This window comes from Cherax quadricarinatus, unplaced genomic scaffold, assembly GCF_038502225.1.
Source record: "Cherax quadricarinatus isolate ZL_2023a unplaced genomic scaffold, ASM3850222v1 Contig370, whole genome shotgun sequence".
NCBI lineage: Eukaryota > Metazoa > Arthropoda > Malacostraca > Decapoda > Parastacidae > Cherax > Cherax quadricarinatus.
In genome coordinates, this window is record NW_027195396.1 from 119,678 (window position 1) to 145,902 (window position 26,225).

General features: G+C 40.6%; 1 protein-coding gene across 1 annotated transcript in view; it reads left to right on the forward strand.

Moving 5' to 3' along the window:
* The window catches only part of LOC128700454 (dynein axonemal heavy chain 7), a 166,430-nt gene that overhangs the window by 98,151 nt on the left and 42,054 nt on the right, over positions 1 to 26,225 (forward strand). Inside the window, exons 7-8 of the mRNA XM_070080379.1 lie at positions 17,241 to 17,433; positions 18,741 to 18,900. Coding sequence (XP_069936480.1) covers positions 17,241 to 17,433; positions 18,741 to 18,900 — 353 coding nt within the window. The remainder of the gene's footprint in view (positions 1 to 17,240; positions 17,434 to 18,740; positions 18,901 to 26,225) is intronic.

A 26,225-nucleotide genomic window follows, 5' to 3' on the forward strand; every position in this document is an offset into this window, starting at 1 on the left:
GTGATAAGTGTGGTAAATGAGGACTCAAAAGGGCAACGAGAAAAGAATAGCTGAAGAAGTCAGAGGCAGAAGGGCGAGGTTCACGAGTCATCGTACAGCGAGCATCGTACATCAGGCATCTGGATGGACGTCCCCTCTGAGTTGTAATGTACAAATCACCTGTTTGTGGTTGGCGGGAAGTTTTGAGTGGTAGAGCCGGCCCTACAATCACTAGTAGCTGACTATCACAAACCCTGCTCCAGAGCGATTATCATATACACAACACCTAGCAGTAGTAGGAAGATAAAATTTGTAGGAGCAAGGAATAGGCAGGAGGATTAAGTCGGGGCTAATGGGACTACAGCCCTGACAACAGTTTCGAGAGATAATGTTTTAGGACACAAAGACAGTATAATCTGAGAAGCAAGTATTGGGTACACATGTAGTAAAAGGTAGTACATAACTGGGTGAAAGAAAGACTCGTTAACACACGCTAGTATTATAATTATTAGAATTACTCTCAGTGTTAATGGTATCTTATTAGTATTACGGATACACAGAGGTGAAATGTATTTCTGGGACATATAAACAACTGACGTGCTCACACACACACGCGCGCGCACACATACACACTCGGGGCCAGGAGCTGAGTCTCGACCCCTGAAACCACAACTAGGTGAGTACACACACCCACTCATTCACACAGCTGATCCTTGGAATTTGACCACGTCCCCTCACCCCCCCACACACCTTTCCCTCCCCCACAGACCTTTCCCCTCCAATGCTCTTGCCTTCACTCCCTCCTCCCTCCTATCTTTCTCTCTCCCCCTCCCTTGCATTTCTCTCTCTCATAGCCTTTTTCCCTCCCCTTCCCCCTACTCTCTCTCTCTCTCTCTCTCTCTCTCTCTCTCTCTCTCTCTCTCTCTCTCCCTCACTCCCTCACTCCCATAACCCTATCCCTCACCCTCCTCTCTCTCTATAGGATTCTCTCTCCATCTCCCCTTTTCTATATTTCTACCCCTCCCTCACATTTCTCTCTCTCATAGCCTTTTCCCTCACCCTCCTTTCTCCCTCTCTCTCTCTCTCCCTCTCTCTCCCTCTCTTTCTCCCTCTCTCTAACCTTTCTCTCCCCCTTCACATTTCTCTCTCTCTCCCCCTTCGTCTTATCCCTCTCCCCTATACTCTCTCCTCTCTCTACCTCTTTCTACCCTTTCTCTCTCCTCTCTCTCCCTCTTTCTACCCTTTCTCTCTCCCCCTCTCCCTCCTCTAGCCTTCTGTCTGTGGTAATAATAATAATAAAAAAAAAATGGGTGGCCCTAGAGGATGGAAAACCAGAGATCTGGTAGATGAACCAGGGAGGAAAGACTGGGAGTTAGAGCTCCAAAAAAAGGGAGGAAGAGTGGGGAAGGAAGACAGTAGAGCTTGGTAAGAAAATGGAGGAGCGGATAGCTGAAGAGTGCAGGAAGTGGGAAGTACAGGTCTTAGCAGCAGAAGCTAGGATACAGTGCTTAGAAGAGAAACTGCAAAGCCTGAAACAGATTAGAGAGACAAATGACAATTCAGATGTGACATCAAGAAATTCAATGTCAGGCTCAGACAAGGGGACAGTAAGCAACAACGGAGACATGCCTTATGTGAAGGCCCTATCAGACCCACGTGGGGCCAGGGAAAAGACGAGGAGCACACTAAGATCAAATGACAGGTCCGAAGACAATGAAGGTATGCTATATGCAGAGATTCTAACAGCCAACTGTAGTAGCAAGGGACAGCTGGTCATGAAAGACAGTTCACTGAGAATAGAAGTTTCAGATATGACAGGGACTGAAGGCAAGAACATGTCAATGGAAGGAAATAAAATGCCTCAGAGGAAGCAGATGGAGACTCAGTGGGAGGAGGAAAGGGCGAGGTCAGTTTTTGTGTATGGGCTCCAAGAAGCCAAGAGGGACAACTTTGAAGAAATAAAACAGGAGGAGAAAAAAATGATTGAAGGCATCATGAAAACAATAGGTGAGGGCGATATGACCCAGGTGACAAATTTTCAGAGAATTGGGTGGTTTGCGAGTGGAAGGATACGGCCTGTCAAAGTAACTTTCAAGGAAGAATCAGTTCGAACCAGGATTCTGCAAGAGAAAGTACGACTGAGGGACAAACAGGGGTACCAGAGAGTATACCTCAACCGCGACAGAACACAAGAAGAAAGGACTACACTGAAAGAGAGGGTACAGAGACGCAAGGAGGAACGAGAGGCAATGACGAAGATGAGCAGGACCCAGACACAGGAGGAAGGGCAAACACACCCCACAGAATCTCCCACCTAAAGACTCCAACCGCGACATTCCCAACACAAATGAGCAACCTATACTACAACCCACTCACTGTTCCCTCTGCCACCAACCCCCATATCACAAACCTCACCCCAACAGCTGTCCCTTATGGGCATTCTGACCCCACCCCCATCATCACAAACCCCACCTACACCACAGCCCCATATAGGCCCCCACCAAGGCTCTCGCTCTCCCAACCCCAATATTCTTGCATGACCACAATAATAGAAAAGAAACTGAAAGTTTGGTACACAAACGCAGATAGAGTAACGAATAAACATGAGGAGTGGAACGAAAGAATCAGTGAAAAATCCCCAGACATCATAGCAGTCACAGAAACAAAACTCGCTGAGACAATAACAGACACAATCTTCCCAATGGGATATCAGATCCTGAGGAAAGATAGGAGTAGAGGGGGAGGAGGGGTTGCACTGCTCATAAAACACCGATGGGGATTTGAGGAAATGGAAGGCATGGACATGATTGGAGAAAGAGACTACATTGTAGGTACAATTCAGTCCGGAGAACATAAAGTAGTCATTGGAGTGATGTATAACCCACCACAGAACTGCAGGAGGCCAAGAGAGGAGTACGAAGAAAACAACAGGGTGATGGTGGACACACTGGCTGAGGTGGCAAGAAGAGCTCATTCGAGCAGAGCAAAGTTACTGGTAATGGGCGATTTCAACCACAGGGAGATCGACTGGGAAAACCTGGAGCCACATGGGAGTCCCGAAACATGGAGAGCCAAGATGATGGATGTGGTACTTGAAAACCTCATGCATCAACATGTCAGGGACACAACCAGAGAGAGAGGGGAGGATGAGCCAGCAAGACTGGATCTTGTGTTCACCCTGAGCAGTTCGGACATTGAGGACATCACTTACGAGAGGCCCCTTAGAGCTAGCGATCACGTGGTTCTGAGTTTTGATTATATAGTAGAGTTACAAGTGGAGAAGGTAACAGGAACTGAAGGGGACAGGCCAAACTATAAAAGGGGGGACTACACAGGTATGAGAAACTTCCTGCAGGAGGTTCAGTGGGACAGAGAAATGGTAGGAAAATCAGTACACGAGATGATGGAATAGGTGGGGATTTAGTTTTTAATTGGTTGGTGATTTCATTTTATAAATGTATGGACGAGGGTAAGGTACCCAGGGATTGGCAGAGAGCATGGATAGTTCCCTTGTATAAAGGCAAAAGAGAGTAAGAATTTTAGGGTAATAAGCCTGTTGAGTATACCTGGTAAGGTTTATGGTAGAATTTTTATTCAAAGAATTAACAATAAGGCTGAGAGCAGGTTAAAAGATGAACAAGGAGGCTTTAGGAAGGGTAGGGGGTGTGTAGACCAAGTCTTTATAATAAAACATGTAGGTGAAGACTATTTAACTAAGGGTAAGGAGGTTTTTTGTTTGCACTTATGGATTTGAAAAAGGCATGACATGGATATGAGAGGAATGTGGCAGAGGTTGCAAGTGTGTGGAATAGGTGGAAGGTTCCTGAAAGGAATTAAAGGTTTTTACGAGGATAGTGAGGCTCAGATGAGGCTTCAAACTTTTATCGTTGTTGAGTTTTATTAAAACATAGAGTCAATCACCTTCAAGAGAGTAAATATCAACTTATAATTTTATTAAATAAATTATTTCAAATGTCGTAACTTGAATGTCACTTCTGATGCTCTAAAATTCCTACCATATAACCTTGAATTTTAATTTGATGGAGGTATTCCTTTCTCATTTATATTCTATTTACAGTTATATGGAATTCTATAAGAACAAATCTTTGATTTCCATGTTTTTAATTTCCATTTTGATAAAGTTAGCAAAATAATTCAAACTGACCAGAAAAAGAAAAAAATTAATACCAAAAACAGTTCCAATTAAGAGGGTTACTGAGGAAAGACTTCACTACTACTATTATCACTAGTCTTATCTTCATGACTGTCACTAGTCTTATCTTCACTACTACTATCATCAGTAGTCTTATCTTCACTATCATCATTAGTCTTATCTTCGCTATCATCAGTCTTATCTTAACTATCACTGGTCTTATCTTCACTTTCACTAGTCTTATCTTTACTATCACTAGCCTTGCCTTAACTATCCCTAGTCTTATCTTCACTCTCACTAGTCTTATTTTAACTATCACTAGTCTTATCTTCACTATCACTAGTCTTATCTTCACTATTGTCAGCATAGTTGCTGATCCACTGTATATGTTGTGTAGCATAGCTGAGTATCATAGTACCATCCATATTTATTATATAGACGACTCCTTGCTAGACTTAGCAGCTAACATGTGACGTCTCACAGTGCTGCTTGTCGGCGGGAGTCACCCTGTCCCTTTCTCAGTTCACGGATAGACCTACAGGCAACAGGCTAGGCTGGGCCCTCCCTCACAACTTTGCTAATATAAGTGTATACAACCCAACAAGTGTGTTTATCTTCAACCATCATATCTCCAAGGAACCCTCCCAACAAATGGTGGCAGTGGTGGGATCTGAACCCACTCCGAAGAGACTGGTGTGCTGGGTCAGGGTAGCTGGCTGTTAGGCCGCCATGCGGTCAACACATGATGCCCATCGGCATCATGATATTTATCTGCGTAAATATCAGATTTATGCGACCACTGTTGCCACCATTTGTTGGGAGGGCTCCTTGGAGATATGATGGTTGAAGATAAACACACTTATTGGGTTGTATACACTTATATTAGCAAAGTTGTGAGGGAGGGCACAGCCTTACCTGTTGCCTGTAGATCTATCCATGAACTGAGAAAGGGACAGGGTGACTCCCGCCCACAAGCAGCACCGTGTGACGTCACATGTTAGCTGCTAAGTCTAGCAAGGGGTCGTCTATATAATAAATATGGATGATACTACGATACTCAGCTATGCTACACAACATATACAGGGGATCAGCAACTATGCCAGCATAGAATTATTTGCAACACTAGATGAGGTTTTCAAGTATCTTCAGCAAAGGAACCAAGTGGCCAGATATAAATTAGTGGGTAAGAAAAAGTGGAGCTGAGGGGATGCTTGGAATAATTTTACAAACAGAACTGTTGAAGAATGTGATAAATTGGAAGAGGAAGTATTAAGTGCAACATCCATTCGAAATTAAAAAAAAAATAACTCAAAGTGAACACCATGGGCATGGTTTTGTTTCTTGAACTAAAAATGGGTACTTGCTAGGGATTCCTGTAATGCTGGATTTGCATTCTCTTAATACTAATTTCTTTTTTCTTTGATTTTTGTGACTTGTTTGAGTTGTCACTTTTAATTTTTTGACTTGATATTTTTTTTCACATTATAATGTCCAACAATACAAAAATGTTCAACAAGTGATTTAACTAAAGAACAATTTCTCTTGATTATCAATGTTGTCTTATCCATCCAGTTGAGTGTTTTTTTTTCTGTGAGTTTTCCTTGCTCTACAGTGTGACTTGTACATTCTCTTTACTTACGCAGAATAGTTAAGTATTTTCTTCCCATTTAAGCTTTATTGTTTCGTATATTTTCCTTTCTTGGTGTTGCAATGTTTACATGAAAGCCTCTTTGCAGAAACTGGCCAGTGTTTTTGTGTTTCATCAAATATTGTATCATTAGACCTTTTTCGATGCCGATTGGGAATGTCATCAACTGAAGAAGACCTTGAAGAAGACCGTGAAGTTGAACAACTTGGAGATCTCAGGCTCCTTGGGATTCCATTGGTTGACTTTCTTGCAGAATTGGAGATGGAAAACCGAAATTCCTTGAGGTTCATGTATTTCTCTTTCAAAACACCACATTCACGCCTGTACAACAACCAGCCATTGACACAACAAAGATCAATGACATATCCAAAGAGCCTCATGTACCAGCGTTTTGCTTTGAGTGGAGACTTGTAGAGATGCACCAACATATCATTCTTATCTATGCCCCCCATATGGGCATTATAATTCTTTATCACTGCAGGACAGTCAACTTCCACCTTTTGTTTGAGCTCCTTGCTGTACCTCCTTATCTTTGTCACTGGGTTGATACCAATATCATTAGTCAGTAAAGTAACAACCTTATTGTCTTTCCAACGTACAGCAAGGACACTATCCAATGAACAGTAATCCATAGCACTCCTTTTCACCTTTGTTTTTTCCATGTCATTGACAGACATAAGTGGTGGTTTTCCAATTCTGTTGTCCCTTGCAGTGCCTGTGTACCTGCAATTGAATGTAGCATGCAGATATTTCACTAGAGGCAAACTGGTAAAGAAGTTATCTGCATAAATTGCACTGGTCTTTGTGTGGTCCATAGTCTTTGCAAGGCAAATAACAACCTTGGAACTTATAGGCATTTTCTTCTCCTCCTCTGTTAGACTAACACTGTGATAATCAAATGTTGTTTGACCTTGATACATCATTATGTCATGTATAAATCCATCATCGCTGGCCCGGCAAAAAAGTTTAAACCCCCATTTATCAGGCTTGGTCCTGATATATTGCCTGAGATTTCCTGCTCTTGTTCCCTTATATCCTACCATTACCTCATGAACTGATTGCTTTGGTGTACCTGGAACTGTTAGGCATGCTTTTCTTATACCTTCAAACAGTGGTCTTACTTTATGGAACCTGTCAGCTGTTGCCTTGGTATTATCATTTATATGAATAGCTGTCCTTAGTGACCTAAACCTTTTAGATGTCATAACAGTTGTAATATCAGGATGACAATGATTATGGGACCAGTAATCTTCTAAAGAGGGCAGGGTGTCCATACTCATGAATATCAGAATTCCAACAAATTGCATAAGCTCTTCACTAGTGGTGTTGAAGTTAGTATTAACATCTTTCTGTGTTGCATAAAAGTTTGTGTTAAATACAAGGCTTTCTAACATTTCTGCAGTAAATAATTGACAAAAATATTGAAATGGTTCCTTGATATGTGTTGGTACCTCATGTTTGTAGTCAGGTAATGGAGTATTTGTTATGTCAAGTTTGCTCCAGGTGGCATTAGTGTTGTTGACAGTTGTTTCATCTACCTCAACCTCATGTTATTCTTGTTTTTATGTCCTTGAGTAAGTTACCTGAGAAAAAGTCCCAGTCACTTTTGATTCCTCACTTAGTGCATCATGCCAGTCAAAGTAACTATAAATTAGTGCACAGTCCTAATATTCCCTTACTGACTAAAATACAATACCTAACTAGACAATATGTTTGTTCTCACAGCTTGTATCTGAGGTCTGTTAAAGTGCTGCGGAATGTGAAGTTCAGATTAAGTTCCTATAGATCTGGGAATTACTTTTTAACGCAGCCAAGCGGTCAGACACTAGTAAGACTGTCACTCCTGTCTGGAATCCAGCCACAATATAGTGCATGCAGGATAGTGTACAGTTAACTTGGGTTTCAGAGGAACCTCAGACAACTGTGGGTGCTGAGACTACTATCCCTGCGATGGCGACTTGTTCAAGTAGTCGTTCCTCCCAGGGGACGCTTTGCGAAAAACGTTACTTGCATTGAGTTATGCCATCTCTTGCTGATGTCACAAGCTGTTGCAGAAAGACATTTCTGTGGCTAGTGTGCTCACCTGAGTGATGTTGTCCCTTGTGTTCCAGATGGTGATACTATCCTAGTTGACAGTAATCCTTGGAATGTAGAAAGCTATTTCTCGAGTAAGCTTCACATGTTGTTAACATTTGTAAGTGCAGTATCTTTATAGTTGATACCTCGTGTCGCAGTGTTCGACTCAGAACGAATACCAGTATTGTTGACCGTGTTCATTACTTTTACCCTGTTCTTGCTGTAAGAGATGGTAGATCCGTTCTCCCTTGTTCATTTCGTGTTATAGTGTTACCCATTTCAACCTGAATGTCGATATTCCCTGTGTACATGACAAGTGCTGAGAAATCCCCAAGTATCTTTTGTAGATACTCATTCAGAAGATCTCCCTCAATCAAAACATGTGTTTGCCATTGCAAAAGAATTCGATCCTCCCAGAGTCGATAACCATTCTGCACATGTAAATCTTACCCTCGCAGAGTTGGGTTTAAATGTACATAGCCTGTATAATTAGATGATCAAGTTGAATAAAGTTGTCATCTGTGTGTTTTGTTACTAGCTGATCAGTTTAAAAAAAAAAAATTGTGTGTTCACGTTCCCTCCAAATTCTAAGATTTAGCAGTAATGATCTGTGCATGCCAGGTCTGCCTTTGCTGTTAATTACTTTCCTCTTAGTAAATATATATTCTTCCTCAGAATCCATAGAGTGCTTGAATACAGATCGATCGATTAATTCTATCTTTTGTTATACTATGATTTGTTCCTTTAAGTCATAATGCATTACGTAAATCACCATCCGTTAATATAACATTCATTCAACTGAGAATATCCCATACCCATTTCTGTGAATAGTTCTGACTTACATTTGTCTTTGCTATTGTATAGAATCAGCCCATAGTCGCCTGCCTGTTCAGCCTGTAGTGTATGGTATGTCGAGACGCCATACCGGTGGTCTGGTGGCTAAAGCTCCCGCTTCACACACGGAGGGCCCGGGTTCGATTCCCGGCGGGTGGGAACATTTCGACACGTTTCCTTACACCTGTTGTCCTGTTCACCTAGCAGCAAATAGGTACCTGGGTGTTAGTCGACTTGTGTGGGTCGCATCCTGGGGGACAAGATTAAGGACCCCAATGGAAATAAGTTAGACAGTCCTCGATGACGCACTGACTTTCTTGGGTTATCCTGGGTGGCTAACCCTCCGGGGTTAAAAATCCAAACGAAATCTTATCTTATCTTATCTTATCTTATACTTAACATGATTGAGCTGTCAGCATAGTTGCTGATCCCCTGTATATGTTGTGCAGCATAGCTGAGTATCATAGTACCATCCATATGTGTTACATAGACGACCCCTTGCTAGACTTAGCGGCTAATATGTGATGTCACACTGCTGCTTGTGGGCGGGAGGCACCATGTCCCTTTCTCAGTTCACGGATAGACCTACAGGCAACAGGCTAGGCTGGGCCCTACCCTTAAAACTTTATTATTTATTTATTTATTTATTTATTTATTTATTTATTTATTAACAATTTGAGCATACATACAGAGGTACAAAAAATACAGATAAGAGCAGCATGCCAAAGCCACTTATACTATGCATAGCATTTCGGGCTGGCTTAAAATTAACTAAGCAATGATGAAATCAGTGATAATACATTATTGTAAACAGATAACTATAAAGCACAAGTGAGTATTACAAAGACAGGTCATATGGTTGCATGCATTGTTGTACATTCAGTCGTATGGAGTATTCTGTTAGGTAGTGTATTTAAAAAATAATGAAGTTAGATTGGGTTTTAGGTTTAACATTTATGTGATATAATTGTGAGAAACATTTAAGATATACAATTTATAAGGTTCAGTTATTCAGTATTTATTTGGTTTTGGGTGAGTAAGTGATCTTTGAGAAGAGACTTGAATTTATAAACAGGTAGTGTTTCTTTTATATTTACAGGTAATGAATTCCAGATTTTAGGGCCTTTTATGTGCATTGAGTTTTTGCATAGTGTGAGATGGACACGAGGAACATCAAACAGTGATATGTGCCTTGTGTTATGGTCATGTGTTCTGTTGAGGTTGGCAAGGAGATGTTTGAGGGGAGGGTTAATATCAGAGTTAAGTGTTCTATGTATGTAATAGGTGCAGTAATAAGTATGGATGTTTTGTATGGTGAGTAGGTTTAGTGTATTGAATATTGGTGGAGTGTGCTGCCTGTAGTGAGAATTTGTTATCATTCTAACTGCAGCCTTTTGTTGGGTAATTAGTGGTCTGAGATGGTTAATTGTTGTTGAGCCCCAAGCACAAATTCCATAGGTGAGATAGGGGTAAATAAGAGAGTGATATAGGGCCAGGAGGGCTGACTGTGGAACATAGTACCGTATCTTCGATAGTATGCCTACAGTCTTGGAAATTTTCTTAGAAATTTGTTGTATATGTGTATGAAATTTGAGTCTATTATCAAGGTGGATTCCTAAGAATTTTCCCTCTCTTAGCTTTGTGATAGGTGATCCGTTTATCATTATGTTAAGAGGGACATCTGTAGCTCTGTTACCAAACTGAATGAAGTAGGTTTTGTCAATGTTTAGTGTAAGTTTGTTAGTCCTCATCCAGGTAGATATTTTCTGTAATTCGGTATTTACAGTATTGGCTAGCGTGACTGGGCTCGGGTGAGAGAAGACGTATGTAGTGTCATCTGCAAATAGTGTGGGTTTGAGTAATTGCGAAGCATTTGGAAGGTCATTTATGTATAGGAGAAAGAGAAGAGGGCCAAGGACACTTCCCTGTGGGACAACAACTGTAATTGGTTGCGCAGAAGAATTTGCCCCATTTGCGTACACATATTGGCTTCTGTTGCTGAGGTATGACTTGAGGTAGTTGAGGGAGTGCCCTCTTATACCATAGTGTGACAATTTTACGTGGAGCAAGTCATGGTCAACTGTATCAAAAGCTTTACGTAAGTCAATGAAGATCCCCAGTGGGACTTCTTTTTTCTCTATTGCAGTGTATATATGTTCTAGCATGTGTATAATAACATCATTAGTATTTTTATTAGGCCTGAATCCAAATTGGTAGGGGTTGAGTATGTTTTGGGAGATAAGGTAGGAGTAGATTCGTTTATGAATTAATTTTTCGAAGATTTTTGAGAGAGGGTGTAAGTTGGATATTGGCCTATAGTTATTCAACTCTGTTTGGTCTCCTCCTTTGTGGATCGGGGTGACCCTTGCTATTTTGAGTACTGTAGGGAAGGTGGAGGATTCTATGGATTTGTTAAAGAGTGTTGCAATGATTGGTGATAGCACTTGTGACAGTTTTTTGTATATAAAGGGTGGTAAGGTATTTAAATCTCCTGCCTTGTTTTTTAGTGCATTGATAATAAGGGAGACTTCGTATGGGTTAGTCGGAGCTAGGAACAGTGTGTTCGGGTAGTTGCCGGTGAGGTAGTCATTTGGTGGGGTATCTGAGCTTGGGATTTTATTGGCAAGGTTTTGTCCTATAGTGGAGAAGAAATCATTGAGTCTGTTTGCTGTTTCTGTTGGTGGGAGTTGGGGTTCATCTGATTTTGCTAATTTTATTTCGCTATTTCGTGATATCTTTTTTGTTCCCAGAATTTCTGATAGGGTTTTCCAGGTCTTTTTTTATATCACCTCGTAAGTTGGATAATCTGTTCTCATAATACAATTTTTTGCCCTTCTTATCAGGCTGGTTAGGATTGACGAGTAACGTTTTGTTTGGTCTCTGGTTATGTGACCCATTCTGTACTGTTTTTCATATTGGTGTTTTGTATTTATGGATTTGAGAATGCTGGGTGTTAGCCAGGGACTGTTCAATCTCTTAGCTGTCATACCTGGAGGTTACCTGGAGGTTATTCCGGGGATCAACGCCCCCGCGGCCCGGTCCATGACCAGGCCTTCCGAGGGATCAGGGCCTGATCAACTAGGCTGTTACTGCTGGCCGCACGCAGTCCGACGTACGAGCCACAGCCCGGCTGATCCGGCACTGACTTTAGGTATCTGTCCAGCTCTCTCTTGAAGGCAGCCAGGGGTTTATTGGCAATTCCCCTAATGCTTGATGGGAGGCTGTTGAACAGTTTTGGGCCCCGGACACTTATGGTGTTTTCTCTTAGTGTACCAATGGCGCCCCTACTTTTTATTGGCGGCATTTTGCATCGCCTGCCCAGTCTTTTACTTTCGTAGGGAGTGATTTCTGTGTGCAGATTTGGGACCATTCCTTCCAAGATTTTCCAAGTGTAGATTATGATATATCTCTCCCTCCTGTGTTCCAACGAGTACAAGTCAAGTGCTTCCAAGCGTTCCCAGTAGTTAAGGTGCTTGACAGAACTTATACGTGCAGTAAAGGATCTCTGTACACTCTCTAGATCTGCGATTTCACCTGCTTTGTATGGAGATGTTAATGTACCGCAGTATTCCAGCCTAGAGAGAACAAGTGATTTGAAAAGGATCATCATGGGCTTGGCATCTCTGTTTAGTTTTTTTAGGGCAGTGCTTGTTATAGAGGTATTGGGTCTTTTTTAGAAAATTATTAATACATTCGTCAATATCTGTATAGATTTCTAGCTCAGTGTGCCAATCAATGTTTGCTACTGCTGTTGTGAAGTTATTAATGGCTGCCTCATTGTGAAGTCTGAAGGTGACTTTAGTAGTGTCTTGGGGTAGTTTACCAAGAGTTGTTATGAGGAAAGTAGGGTAGTGGTCTGTGGTATTATCTGTAATTATGCCTGATTTTAAAGGGGATATGGTGTTGGTCCAGATGTGGTCAAGTAGGGAAACACTAGTCTCTGTAACTCTTGTAGGTTTTGTTACTGTTGGTAGTAACATACAGTTACTCACTGTGTTTGTGAATTCAGTAACGTGTGGGTCCTGGTCTTGCAGGAGATTTATATTGAAGTCACCTGAGAGTAGTAAGTGATCTTTGTTCATGCGTGCATCAGTTATCATACTTCCTAGGTTTTGACTAAATTGGCTAATGTTTGATTGTGGAATTCTGTAGATGTTTATCACTGTGAGAGGTTTTTGTAGGTATTTGGATTTGAATTTAGCTATTATATATTCCCCATGTTCATCCCTTGTGCAAGTATTAGTGATACATTCTAGTTGGTCTGAGTAGTATATGGCTGTGCCACCCCCTTGTTGGTCTGGCCTACAGTTGTGTATGGCTGTGTAACCTGGAATGGCATAGACATCTGTACTATCAGGCTTTAGCCAGGTTTCAGTTAGTGTAATGATGGACATATTGGCATGTAAGGAATTTAGTAATGCTATGAGGTCATCGTAATGCTTGCTTAAAGATCTGATATTGTAGTTAAAGATAGTTATGTTGTTGTTGGCACTGAGAAGTGCCTTTGATTGTTCTGCAGTGTAGTAATTACAGTAACTGTTTGATTCATTTAAGTCATTAAATAAGAGGTTGGTATCAGGATCAATGCTTGTAATCATAAGATTTGTAGTGAATCTATAGTTAGAATTAAGTATAAAACAGAGTAAATAGTCTTAAGCTAAAAAATAGCACCTGAATTATTTAACAAATGTAAAATAATGAGCTAAGGTAGTTTTTTTTTTTTTTTTTTTTTTATTATATTTTTTTTTTTTTTCTTTTTTTTTTTTTTTAAGCTAAAATAAAGGAGACAATATAAAAGGGACTAATACAAATAAAGTGATGATCAAATAATGGAGCTTGGGAATATGATAGTAGGTAGTACTATAAAGGTAATTTTTTAAAGTTAGAATTATAGTATAAAATTATAATATAAAAGGGACTAATATAGGTTGTGGTGAACAATAAAGTGGTAATCAAATAAATGAGCTTTGGAATATAATGGCAAAATTGTGAACTTATTCTACTTTAGCACCTGAGAATAGCACCTTGATTATTTTTAACAATTGTGAATATATAAACTAGGGTAGTTATATAAAGCTAAAATAAAGGAGAAAATATATAAGGGACTAAAATTAAGTAATGGTAAACAAAGTTAAATGGACAGATGGTAGGAATTATAATATAAACTTATAATATAAAAATACAATTTGAAATGGTACTTGCAGTTGCACTAGAGTCTGGTATAGGTTGTTGACAAGATCAAGATTATAACTAGATTTAAATTGACAAAATAAAATTCACAATTAAAGTACAAAGAATAATAGTAAAAAAATAACAATGGTAATGTCTTGGTTATAATATGATAGTAAGATGGTAGACAGGTACCCAGGTACACAGGTACAAAGGTACACAGGTACACAGGTACATAGGTACACAGGTACATAGGTACACAGGTACACAGGTACACAGGTACAGAGGCACACAAGTGCACAGGTACACAGGTACACAGGTACACAAGTGCACAGGTACATAGGTACACAGGTACATAGGTACACAGGTACATAGGTACACAGGTACACAGGTACACAGGTACACAGGTACAGAGGCACACAAGTGCACAGGTACACAGGTACACTGGTAGACAGGTACACAGGTACAAAGGATAATATAAAGGTTGGAGTTGAATATACAAACTTGAAAATTTGGCAACAAAATGTTATGGGAAGTATAAAATAATGTTTAATGTACAAAATTAAAATTGACTGGTAGTAAATATGGTGTTTAATAAAATTTTAGTAAGTAATAATGATTACAAAAAAGTGAAAAAGTAATGTTTATTTCATTCAATATTGCACTGGTAGTTATACTAGAGGTTATATGATAGTACAAGGTAATTAAGAGCAATCTAAGATAGTAAATGTGGTATTAAAACAGGTAAACGTAATTAGACAAGTAATGGTTATTAAATGTCAAAAATGTTAAGAGTAAATTGAAATTTTAGTAAAAATGATAATTATTAATTTTAGTAAGTAATATCAATTGATAGTATTTAAAAAAATATGAGGTAGTAATATGGACAGAGAAAGTATCAATTCAGCTTATGTTTAAGCGAACAATAGTAAATAAGAAAATCACATAAGGTGACTTATGCTTACTAGTAAAATCACTAAATGAGGTAGTTGATTATTTAATTACTAAGAGATTGTACAATGAAATTTGAACAATAATGGAGCAAAACATTCACTACACTACGTAGGCTTTTAAGTTGGACATTGTTTAGTTATTCTCTGTAAGATTAGTATCCCTGAGAAATCGTGATAGATCATTCTCGTTCGTGATTGTGTACAGTTGACCTACATTTGTTTTCCTAACAAGAATTTTCCCATCCCGTGTGAAGCATTGGTGTATTGTGTCGTTATTCGTATACAACCCAACATATCTCCAAGGAACCCTCCCAACACTATCACTAGTCTTATCTTTACTATCACTAGTCTTATCTTCACTATCACTAGTCTTATCTTCACTATCACTAGTCTTATCTTCATTATCACTATTCTTATCTTCACTATCACTAGTCTTATCTTCATTATCACTAGTCTTATCTTCACTATCACTAGCCTTATCTTCATTATCACTAGTCTTATCTTCACTATCACTAGTCATATCTTCACTATCACTAGTCATATCTTCACTATTACTAGTCTTGTCTTTATTATCACTGGTCATGTCTTCACTATCACTAGTCTTATCTTAACTATCACTACTTTTATCTTAATATCACTAGTCTTATCTTCACTATCACTAGTCATATCTTCACTATCATTAGTCTTATCCTAACTCTCACTAATCTTATCTTCACTATCACTAGCCTTATCTTAATATTACTAGTCTCATCTTTACTATCACTAGTCATATCTTCACTATCACTACCCTTATCTTCACTATCACTAGTCATATCTTCACTATCACTAGTTTTATCTTAATATAACTAGTCTTATCTTCATTATCACTAGACATATCTTCACTCTCACTTGTCTTATCTTCAGTATCACTAGTCATATCTTCACTATCGCTAGTCTTATCTTAATATCACTAGTCTTATATTCACTATCACTAGTTATATCTTCACTGTCATTAGTCTTATCTTCACTATCGCTAGTCTTATCTTAATATCACTAGTCTTTTCATTATCACTAGTCATATCTTCACTATCTCTATACTTATCTTCACTATCACTAGTCTTATCTCCACTCTCACTGGTCTTATCTTAACTATCACTAGTCTTATCTTAACTATCACTAGTTTTATCTTAAGTATCACTAGTCTTATCTTCACTAATGCTGTCATTTCTGTTTTGTGTGTGTGTGTGTGTGCGTGTGTATTTGTTTCTTCGATTTTTATAAGGGAGCCTGGATGGTGGCCCTTCCTATGGTGAAGATGTTGAGGCATTCTGAATAGTGTTGGCTAGTGAAGATAGTGTTGAGTAGTGAAGATAGTGTTGAATAGCATTGAGTAAAGATAGTGATGAATAGTTTTTAGTAGTGACGATATTGTTGAATAGTGCTTAGTAGTGAAGATAGTGTTGAATAGTGAAGATAGTGTTAAACAGTGAAGATAGTGTTGAATGGAGAAATATAGTGTTGAATGTTGAAGCTAGCATTGAGTAATGAAGATACTGCTGAGTAATGCAAGATAGTGTTGAGTTGCGAAGATTGTGTTAATGAGTGTAAGACAGTGATGAGTAATGAATAACATAATATAATGTTGAATAGTGTAATGAAGATAGTGTTGAATAACGTAATATAGTGTTAAATAGTGCTGAATAGTAAATATAGTGAATAGTAAATATAGTGTTGAGTAGAGAAGGTAGTGCTAAATAGTATAAGATAGGGTTCGTACGTTGGACTATGTGCAGCCAGTAGTAACAGTCTGGTTAATCAGGCCCTGATCCACCCAGAAACCTGGTCATGGTCTGGGCCGAGGGAACACTGACCACCGCAAAATCCTTCAGGTAGATGGAAAATAATTTTTGTCTGACGTATATTATTCTAAGGTAAAAAGAATGTGTGGTGTATATTTTCTTAACACACTGGACGTCTACCAACGTATTTGGGTGAGCCCAAAAAGGAAGAATATTCTTAACACACTGGACGTCTACCAACATATTTGGGTGAGCCCAAAAAGGAAGAATTTTCTTAACACACTGGACGTCTACCAACATATTTGGGTGAGCCCAAAAAGGAAGAATATTCTTAACACACTGGATGTCTACCAACGTATTTGGGTGAGCCCAAAAAGGAAGAATATTCTTAACACACTGGACGTCTACCAACGTATTTGGGTGAGCCCAAAAAGGAAGAATACATTCATTGTCGTTTACGTAATCGGTGTCTTGCCAAAAGCTTGTTTTCTGTGATAAATAAACGTTTCCCCCATGCAGCAGGCATTTTGAATTGAATTCGCAGTGAACTTGTACACATTTAGGCAAGAGAGATACCCAGGTGTTGCATATATATTTTATTAATTTAGCTGACTGCATTGAATATCATTAATGTATAATTGTTCTACCAGGTGGCGTCCGTGTAGTAAATGTAGGAACCCTCACTCTCCACTACAACAATAATTTCCGGTTATATTTGGCTACTAGACAACCACGACCACACCTGTCACTGGAGACGGCGTCTGCTCTGACTGTAGTCAATTTTACTGTCACTGTTCATGGTCTGCATGATAACCTGAGACAGATTCTTGTCAGGAAAGAGCGGTAAGTGATTTATATTATTTAACTTCAAACTGTTATTCTTATTCTAAACTTCTTTTGATTTCGTATTATACGATCCAAGGGATTAATTTATCTGATTCTGCTATAATATTCTCATTTAACCCAAAAACAATATTTGATCTGGATCCATTGTAATATTCTTATTAAAACACAGGGAAATATTTGATTTGGTGTTATTACAATATTTATTATAAATTCAATCACTAAATTATTGATGCTAGTTTCTCTCTGTGTTGTATTGTTATGTAAGATTAAGTTAGGTTAGTTTTAAAAATTAATAATGGATTATTCTATGCGCTAGCACCAATTAATTAATTCAAGCATCAAGGTAAGAGTTTGTATAGATCAAGAGTCCCCAGATTATTAAGCTCATCAGCACCTTCATGAAGTTTCAGACTGTTGCATCGACCCCCAAACATTTATTAAATGAAAAAAAATTACGAAAAGTACGTTAAATATTTGTACTATGATTATTAATAATAATGACTTCATGAACAATAGGTAATGTTTCAAGAATGAGAAATATATATTTTAACATACTTTTTTTTTTACTGCAACTGTTGATATTATAATGGGAAGGATGCATCTGATGAGTGTTAACAAGGTCACTGATATCTGGTGGGAAAATGGTGAATTATAGTTGTAAGTCACCAGGCTCTTAGAGATTCAGTCTGTTCCTCTGCTTAGTTAGAACTGCAGTTGTTTGACCAAAACAAGAACAAGCTTCAACCATGTAGGAACTTGGAAAAGTAAGTAAAAATGGCTCAACCAGTGCAACAACAGTGTTTACATTGCTTCAATAGTTACTTACGCTTTACTTCTAAATGATTTTCCATCGAGATGCACAGTCATATCAGTGAGTTCTTCCTACAGCTGAGAGTCAATGTCTGCATTTGTATTTCAAAATCACATCCTCAAGCACTGACTGACCCCTAGCCATTAATCGCCCCCTTCGATAGTCCCATCGACTCTTATGGGTCAATATTGGGGAACCCTGGGGTAAAGGATCACATAATGGAAACTTGACAAGAAACTAACTTGATCTAACAATAGTAATGTACACAGATTAGTGATACAGTCACTTCACTATCTGCAGTAAACACACAGTAGAATACCAACATTAAAGTGTCACAGTCACCTTACTGATAGTCTTGAGTCACAGTACAACACCATTATTAACATTAGAAAAATTGAATATTTTAGGTTAAATATATTTATTATGTTTCATATTTACTATATTAAGCAAATTATCACTCGCATTTCTATTACTTTTCAATTAATTGGCAAAGGCCGGAATTAGAGGACGAACGTCAGAAACTTGTGATGACAACATCTTCGTACCAACGTGCGCTACAAGGTACCGAGGAACGTATCCTTCATACCCTCTCTTCTGTCCAGGGTAATATTCTGGAGTCTGAAGAAGCTATTATGATACTACAAGACACAAAGGTGGGTAGTACTGATGTTGTTTTGTATTACTAATACTATTAATACTTTCGAATTTAGAAATTTTGATTCAAAATTTTAATATACAATTTGGAAGAATATGCAATTATCTTATTGCTCATGTGTTAGAGAAAAAAAGAATTGTACCAGACAGTTGATAAAGCCGTAAGACACTAGTTATACAAATATGTCGGTTAAGGTGAAATCACACTGGCAGTAGCCAGCAATGTTATTTAATTTGAGTTTGGAGTATTATTTTTAATACAATTGAAGTTCACATAGTTAAATCTATTACCCAACCTTAGCTCATTTCAAAGCCCAGCCCAATAGATTTATACAACAGCCACCCAAGATGCCACCGACAACAGTTCACTAATACCCAGGTACCATTGTTCAGCATAATTTCCAGACATGTGGTGACGTCATTCTGGAACAGCTTGAGCTCCAAGACCTCCCAATTCTTCCGTCCTCGGTTTATATCGTGGGACAGTCCCAACTCCAGCAGTCTTCCCTGTGGTTACACCTTTCACAGTCATCTCTGTATCTAACTTTGCTGCAGTTCTGGACTCTAATGTCCCTACCTCATCACCTCGTACTGTTCTCAAATCTTCATCTTCTCGCTGGCAAGTTTCCTTGTCTACAAGACCTCACACAACAGCACCTTTACATTTCCAAAGTCCAAACAATCCACAAAGTGTAAATCTAATTTAACCTCTACTTCACTTATCCTACCTGGACATTTTTCCTTTCCAGTCTCTGTACCTGGTGGTTCATCCTCTTGAAGTTACCACCGAAATTGGTAATCATCTTGTCCGTATCTCCTAGGGACTCTGTACCCCATTTTCTTTCCTTCAAGTCTGTCAGAGAGTTAGAGCCCCTAGACTTTTCTTCTAGCAGAGAAGTCTTATAATGTGCCTTTTACACTTCTGGAACTGGAGTCAAGACTTACCGCTTGCCAATAATCGGCAGCTGGGCCTGACGGCATTCATATTCGTATGCTCCAGCATTTACATCCATCAGCTCTTGCTGTCCTCTTATGTCTGTTTAATCTTATTTGGTCGCAAGGAGTTCTTCCCCAGCTGTGGAAATATGCCATTGTCCTGCCTTTTTATAAATTAGATACTTCAGGAAATGATGGCTCCCACTATCGTCCCATTGCTCTTACCAGTGCAGTTTGCAAAGTGATGGAACATCTGGTAAAAAGATGTGTGATGTGGTATTGAGAGACACACAATAGTCTCTCCACAGATTGGCTTTCGTAAGGGCCATTCTATTATTGACCCCTTGCTTCAGTTAGATATATATGTTATCTCCTCTTGTTCTCCAGTGTCGTCAGGCCGATTTCCCTTAACCTTTCTTCATAGGACATTACCCTTAGCTCTGGACTAGTCTTGTTGCAAACCTTTGCACTTTCTCTAATTTCATGATGTGTTTCTCCAGACGTGTGTGTGTACTCACCTATTTGTGATTGCAGGGGTCACGTCATAGCTCCTGGCTCCAACTTTTCACTGATTGCTACTAGGTCCTCTCTCTCTCTGTTCCATGAGCTTTATCAAACCTCGTCTTAAAACTATGTATTTCCTGGCTCCACTACGTCGCTTACAAGACTATTCCACTTTCTGACAACTCTGTGACTAAAGAAATACTTCCTAACATCCCTATAACTCATCTGAGTCTTCAACTTCCAGTTGTGACCCTTGTTTCTGTGTCTCATCTCTGGAACATTCTCTTTCCACCTAGTCAATTCCTCATAGTATTTTGTATGTCGTTATCATGTCTCCTCTAGCCCACCTGTTCTCCAGTGTCGTCAGACCGATTTCCCTTAACCATTCTTTATAGGACATTCCCCTTAGCTCTGGAACTAGTCTTGTTGCTAACCTTTGCACTTTCTCTAATATCTTATGTGCTTCACCTGGTGTGGGTTCCAGTCTGATGCTGCATACTCCAGTATAGGTCTGACATACACGATGCACAGAGTCTTGAACGGTTCCTAATTTCATCACTAAGGTATCAAACACTATTCTTAGGTTTGCCAGGTTCCCATATTCTGTACCAATTATCTGGTTGATGCTCGCCTCAGATGTGCTTGGTATTATACTCGCCCGAGAATCCTTTTCCTTGAGTGAGGTTTGCGGTCTTTGGCCACCTAGCCTGTACTCTGTCTGCGGTCTTCTTTGCCCTTCCCCGATCTTAACTTTACATCATTAACTTTACATCATTAACTTTACATCAACTGCAAACAGGGCCACTTCTGAGTATATCCCTGCATCATGTAATTCTCATATTCCATAAACAGCACTGATCCTAGGACTGATGCCTGTGGAACCCCGATCGTCACAGGTGCCCACTCTGACACCTCGTCACATACCATGACTCGTTGTTGCCTCCCTGTCAGGTACTCCCTGATCCATTGCAGTGCCCTTCCTGTTATACTTGCCTGGTCCTCCAGCTTTTGTATTAATCTCTTGTGAGGAACTGTGTCGAGGGCCTACTTACAGTCCAAGAAAATGCAAACTACCCACCCCTCTCTCTTGTGTCTTTCGTTACCTTGTCGTAAAACTCCAGTAGGTTTGTGACACAGGACTTTCCTTCCCTGAATCCGTGCTGGTTGTCGTTTACAGGCTTGTTCCATTCTAGGTGCTCCACCACTCTGCTTCTTATAATCTTCTCCATGACTTTCCATACTATACACTTCAGTGACACTAGCCTGTGTGTGTGGTGTGTGTGTGTGTGTGTGTGTGTGTGTGTATGTCTACTCACGTAGTTGTGGTTGCAGGGACCGATTCACAGCTCCTGGCTCCTGTGTATGTGTGTGTGTGTGTGTGTACTCACCTAATTGTGGTTGTAGGGATCGAGACTCAGCTCCTGGTCCCGCCTCTTCACTGATTGCTACTAGGTCCTCTCTGCTTCCTGAGCTTTGTCATACCTCGTCTTAAAGCTATGTATGGTTTCTGCCTCCACTACATCACTTGCTAGGCTATTCCTCTTCCTGATGACTCTGTGACTGAAGAAGTACTTCCTAACATCCCTGTGACTCGTCTGACTCTTCAGCTTCCAATTGTGACCACTTGGTTCTGTGTCCCCTCTCTGGAATATCCTGTCTCTGTCCACCTTTTCTATTCCACGCATTATTTTGTATGTTGTTATCATGTCTCCCCTGACCCTCCAGTCCACCAGTGTCATCAGGCCGATTTCCCTAAACCTTTCTTTGTAGGACATTCCCCTGAGCTCCGGAACAAGCCTTATTGCAAACCTTTGTACTTTTCTAATTTCTTGACATGCTTGACTAGGTGTGGGTTCCAAACTGGTGCTGCATACTCCAGTATGGGCCTGATGTACACAGTGTACTGTGTCTTGAATGATTCCTTACTTAGGTATCAGAATGCTATTCTCAGGTTTGCCTGGCGCCGATATGCTGCAGCAGTTATCTGATTGATGTGTTCCTCCGGAGACATACTCGGTGTTATGATCACCCCAAGATCTTTCTCCTTGAATGAGGTTTGAAGCCTTTGTCCATCTAGCCTATACTTTGTCTGCAGTCTTCTTTGCCCTTCCCCAATCTTCATGACTTTGCATTTGGCAGGGTTGAATTCGAGAAGCCAGTTGCTGGACCACGCGTCCAGCCTGTCAAGGTCTCTTTGTAGTCCTGCCTGATCCTCATCCTTCTCCTTAGCTTCACATCATCTGCGAACAGGGACACTTCAGAGTCTATCCCTACCATCATGTCATTCACATATATCAAAAATAACACTTTTCTTAGGACTGATCCCTGTGGGACCCTGCTCTTCACAGGAGCCCACTGTGATACCTCATCACGTACCATGACTCGTTGTTGCCTCCCTGTGAGGTATTCTCTGATCCGTTGCAGTGCCCTTCCTGTTATACACATCTAACCCTCCAGCTTCTGCACTAATCTTTTGTGAGGAACTGTGTCGAAGGCCTTCCTGCAGTCCAGGAAAATGCAATCAACCTACCACTCTATCTCGTATCTTACTTCTGTTACCTTGTCATAAAGCTCCAGAAGTTTTGTGACACAGGATTTGCATTCCATGAATCCATGCTGGTTGTTGTTTATAATCTTGTTTCGTTCTAGGTACTCCACCACTCTCCTCCTGATAATCTTCTCCATGATTTTGCATACTATACACGTCAGAGACACTGGTCTGTAGTTTAGTGCCTTGTTTCTGTCTCCTTTCTTAAAAATGGGGACTACATTTGCTGTCTTCCATACCTCAGATAGTTGCCCAGTTTCAAGGGATGCATTGAAGATTGTGGTTAGTGACACACACAGCATCTCTGCTCCTTCTCTAGGGACCCTTGGGGAGATGTCCAGACCCCTCGCCTTTGAGGTATCAAGGTCACTTAGCAGCTTTTGTACTTCCTCCTCCATTGTTTGAATGTCTTCCAGCACCTGTTGGTATATTCCCTGTTGATGTTCCCCTCTGTGCTGTCCTCTCAGAGCCATTCCTGTCTCTACTGTAAACACTTCCTTAAATTTCATGTTGAGCTCCTCGCATACCTTGTGATCATTTCTTGTGAGTTCCCCACCTTTTTTCCTCAGCCTGATCACCTGGTCTTTGACTGTTGTCTTACTCCTGATGTGGCTGTACAGCAGTTTCGGGTCAGACTTGACTTTTGATGCTATGTTATTTTCATACTGTCGCTGGGCCTCCTTTACCTGTGCATACTCGTTCCTAGCTCTTCGACTAATCTCCTCATTTTCCTGTATTCTTTGCCTTCTGTGCTTTTTCCACTTGGTTTTTGCCTCCTTACACCGTAAGGTAAACCAGGAGCTCGTTCTGGTCTTCCCATTATTTCTGTTGCCCTTGGGAACAAACCTTTCCTCTGCCTCTTTGCATTTTGTTGTTATGTATTCCATCATTTCATTTACCAATTTTCCTACCAGTTCTCTGTCCCACTGAATCTCTTGCAGGAAGTTCCTCAAACCAATGTAGTCCCCCTGTTTATAGTCTGGCTTTTCCCATTCAACTCTGTTTACCCTCTCCACCTGTAACTCTACTATGCATTCAAAGCACAGAACCACGTGATCACTAGCTCCTAGGGGCCTCTCATATGTGATGTCCTCAATGTCTGAACTACTCAGGGTGAACACACGGTCCAGTCTTGCTGGTTCATCCTCCCCTCTCTCTCTGGTAGTATCCTTAACATGTTGATGCATGAGGTTTTCCAGTACCACGTCCATCATCCTGATTATCCATGTTTCGGGACCCCCGTGTGGCTCCAGGTTTTCCCAGTCGATCTCCCTGTGATTGAAGTCGCCCATAACAAGTAACCTTACTCTGCTAGAGTGAGCTCTTCTTGCCTCCTCAGCCAGTTTGTCCACCATTGCTCTTGTTACTCTCTTCATATTCCTCTCTTGGCCTCTTGCAGTTCTGTGGTGGATTATACATCACTGCTCCCCAGACTGAAGTGTACCTACTGTGTATTTTCTTTCTCCATTCTCGTCCATGCCTCCCATTTCCTCAAATTTCCATGGGTGTTTTACGAGCAGCGCAACCCCTTCTCCCCCTCTGCTCCTTCTGTCTTTCCTCAGGATCTGGTATCCTGGTGGGAAGATTGCATCTGTTATTGTCTCAATGAGTTTAGTTTCTGTGACTGCTATGATGTCTGGGGACTTCCCATTGATCCTTTTATGCCACTCCTCATATTTGTTCGTTTTTCCATCCACATTTGTGTACCAAATCTTCAACTTCTGTTCCAAAACTGTGGTCCTGGGTGGATATTGGGCTTGGGAGAGCAAGAGCCCTGGCAGGGGCTTATTGGGGGTTGTGGTGGGGGCAGAGTTCCCATAGGGGGTTGCTGTAGGGTTGTGGTTTGTGGTGTGGGGGGTAGGGACAGAAAGGATTTGTGTGTGATTGTTGGCTTAGATTGTTCAGTTGCAGTGGGGTTGTCGTTTTTGGAGTCCTTCTGCAGGTGTTTCTGGGGGGTGTGTTTGCCCTTCCACATGTGTCTGGGTTATTCTGCTTTTCTTTGTCACTTCCTCCACTCCTCCTTTCATTTTTGAACTCTTTCAGTATTCTTCTTTCCTCTTGCATTCTGTCTCGGTCGAGGTACACACTCTGGAATTCCAGTTTTTCTCTCAGCCTTACATTGTCCTGCACGATCATGGTTCAAGTTGATTCTGCCTTGAAAATTGCTTTAAGAGGCCACTTCTTGCAAACCACCCAATTCTCCGAAAATTTGCTACCTGGGTCATGTCGCCCTCGCCTATTGCCTTCATGATACCTTCAATCGCTTTTATCTCCTCCTGTTATCTTTCATCATAGGTTTCCCCTTCAGCTTCCTAGAGCCCATAGACAAAAACTGATATCTCCCTTTCTTCTTTCCACTGTGTCTCCCATTGCATCCTCTGAGGTGTTTTAGTTCCTTCCCTTGGAGAGTTCCTTCCTTCAATCCCTTCCCTAGCTGAGGCCCCATTGCTCATTGGTCTGTCTTTCCTGCTCAGCTGTTCCTGGCCCCTGCAGGAGTCTGGAAGAGTCCCTACGTATCTCCTAGTGTTCCTAGTGTGTTCCTTGTCTTTGCCTTGGCCCCTTGTGGGTCTGACAGGACCTTAGCATACCATATAGCTTCCTTGCTCCCTCTGGTCCCCTTGTCTGTTTCTGATATAGAAGTTCCTGATGTTATGTCTCTACTGTTATTTTTTTTTCTTTATTATTATTATTATATTATTATCACACTGGCCGATTCCCACCAAGGCAGGGTGGCCCGAAAAAGAAAAACTTTCACCATCATTCACTCCATCACTGTCTTGCCAGAAGGGTGCTTTACACTACAGTTTTTAAACTGCAACATTAACACCCCTCCTTCAGAGTGCAGGCACTCATCTCCAGGACTCAAGTCCGGCCTGCCGGTTTCCCTGAACCCCTTCATAAATGTTACTTTGCTCACACTCCAACAGCACGTCAAGTATTAAAAACCATTTGTCTCCATTCACTCCTATCAAACACGCTCACGCACGCCTGCTGGAAGTCCAAGCCCCTCGCACACAAAACCTCCTTTACCCCCTCCCTCCAACCTTTCCTAGGCCGACCCCTACCCCGCCTTCCTTCCACTACAGACTGATACACTCTTGAAGTCATTCTGTTTCGCTCCATTCTCTCTACATGTCCGAACCACCTCAACAACCCTTCCTCAGCCCTCTGGACAACAGTTTTGGTAATCCCGCACCTCCTCCTAACTTCCAAACTACGAATTCTCTGCATTATATTCACACCACACATTGCCCTCAGACATGACATCTCCACTGCCTCCAGCCTTCTCCTCGCTGCAACATTCATCACCCATGCTTCACACCCATATAAGAGCGT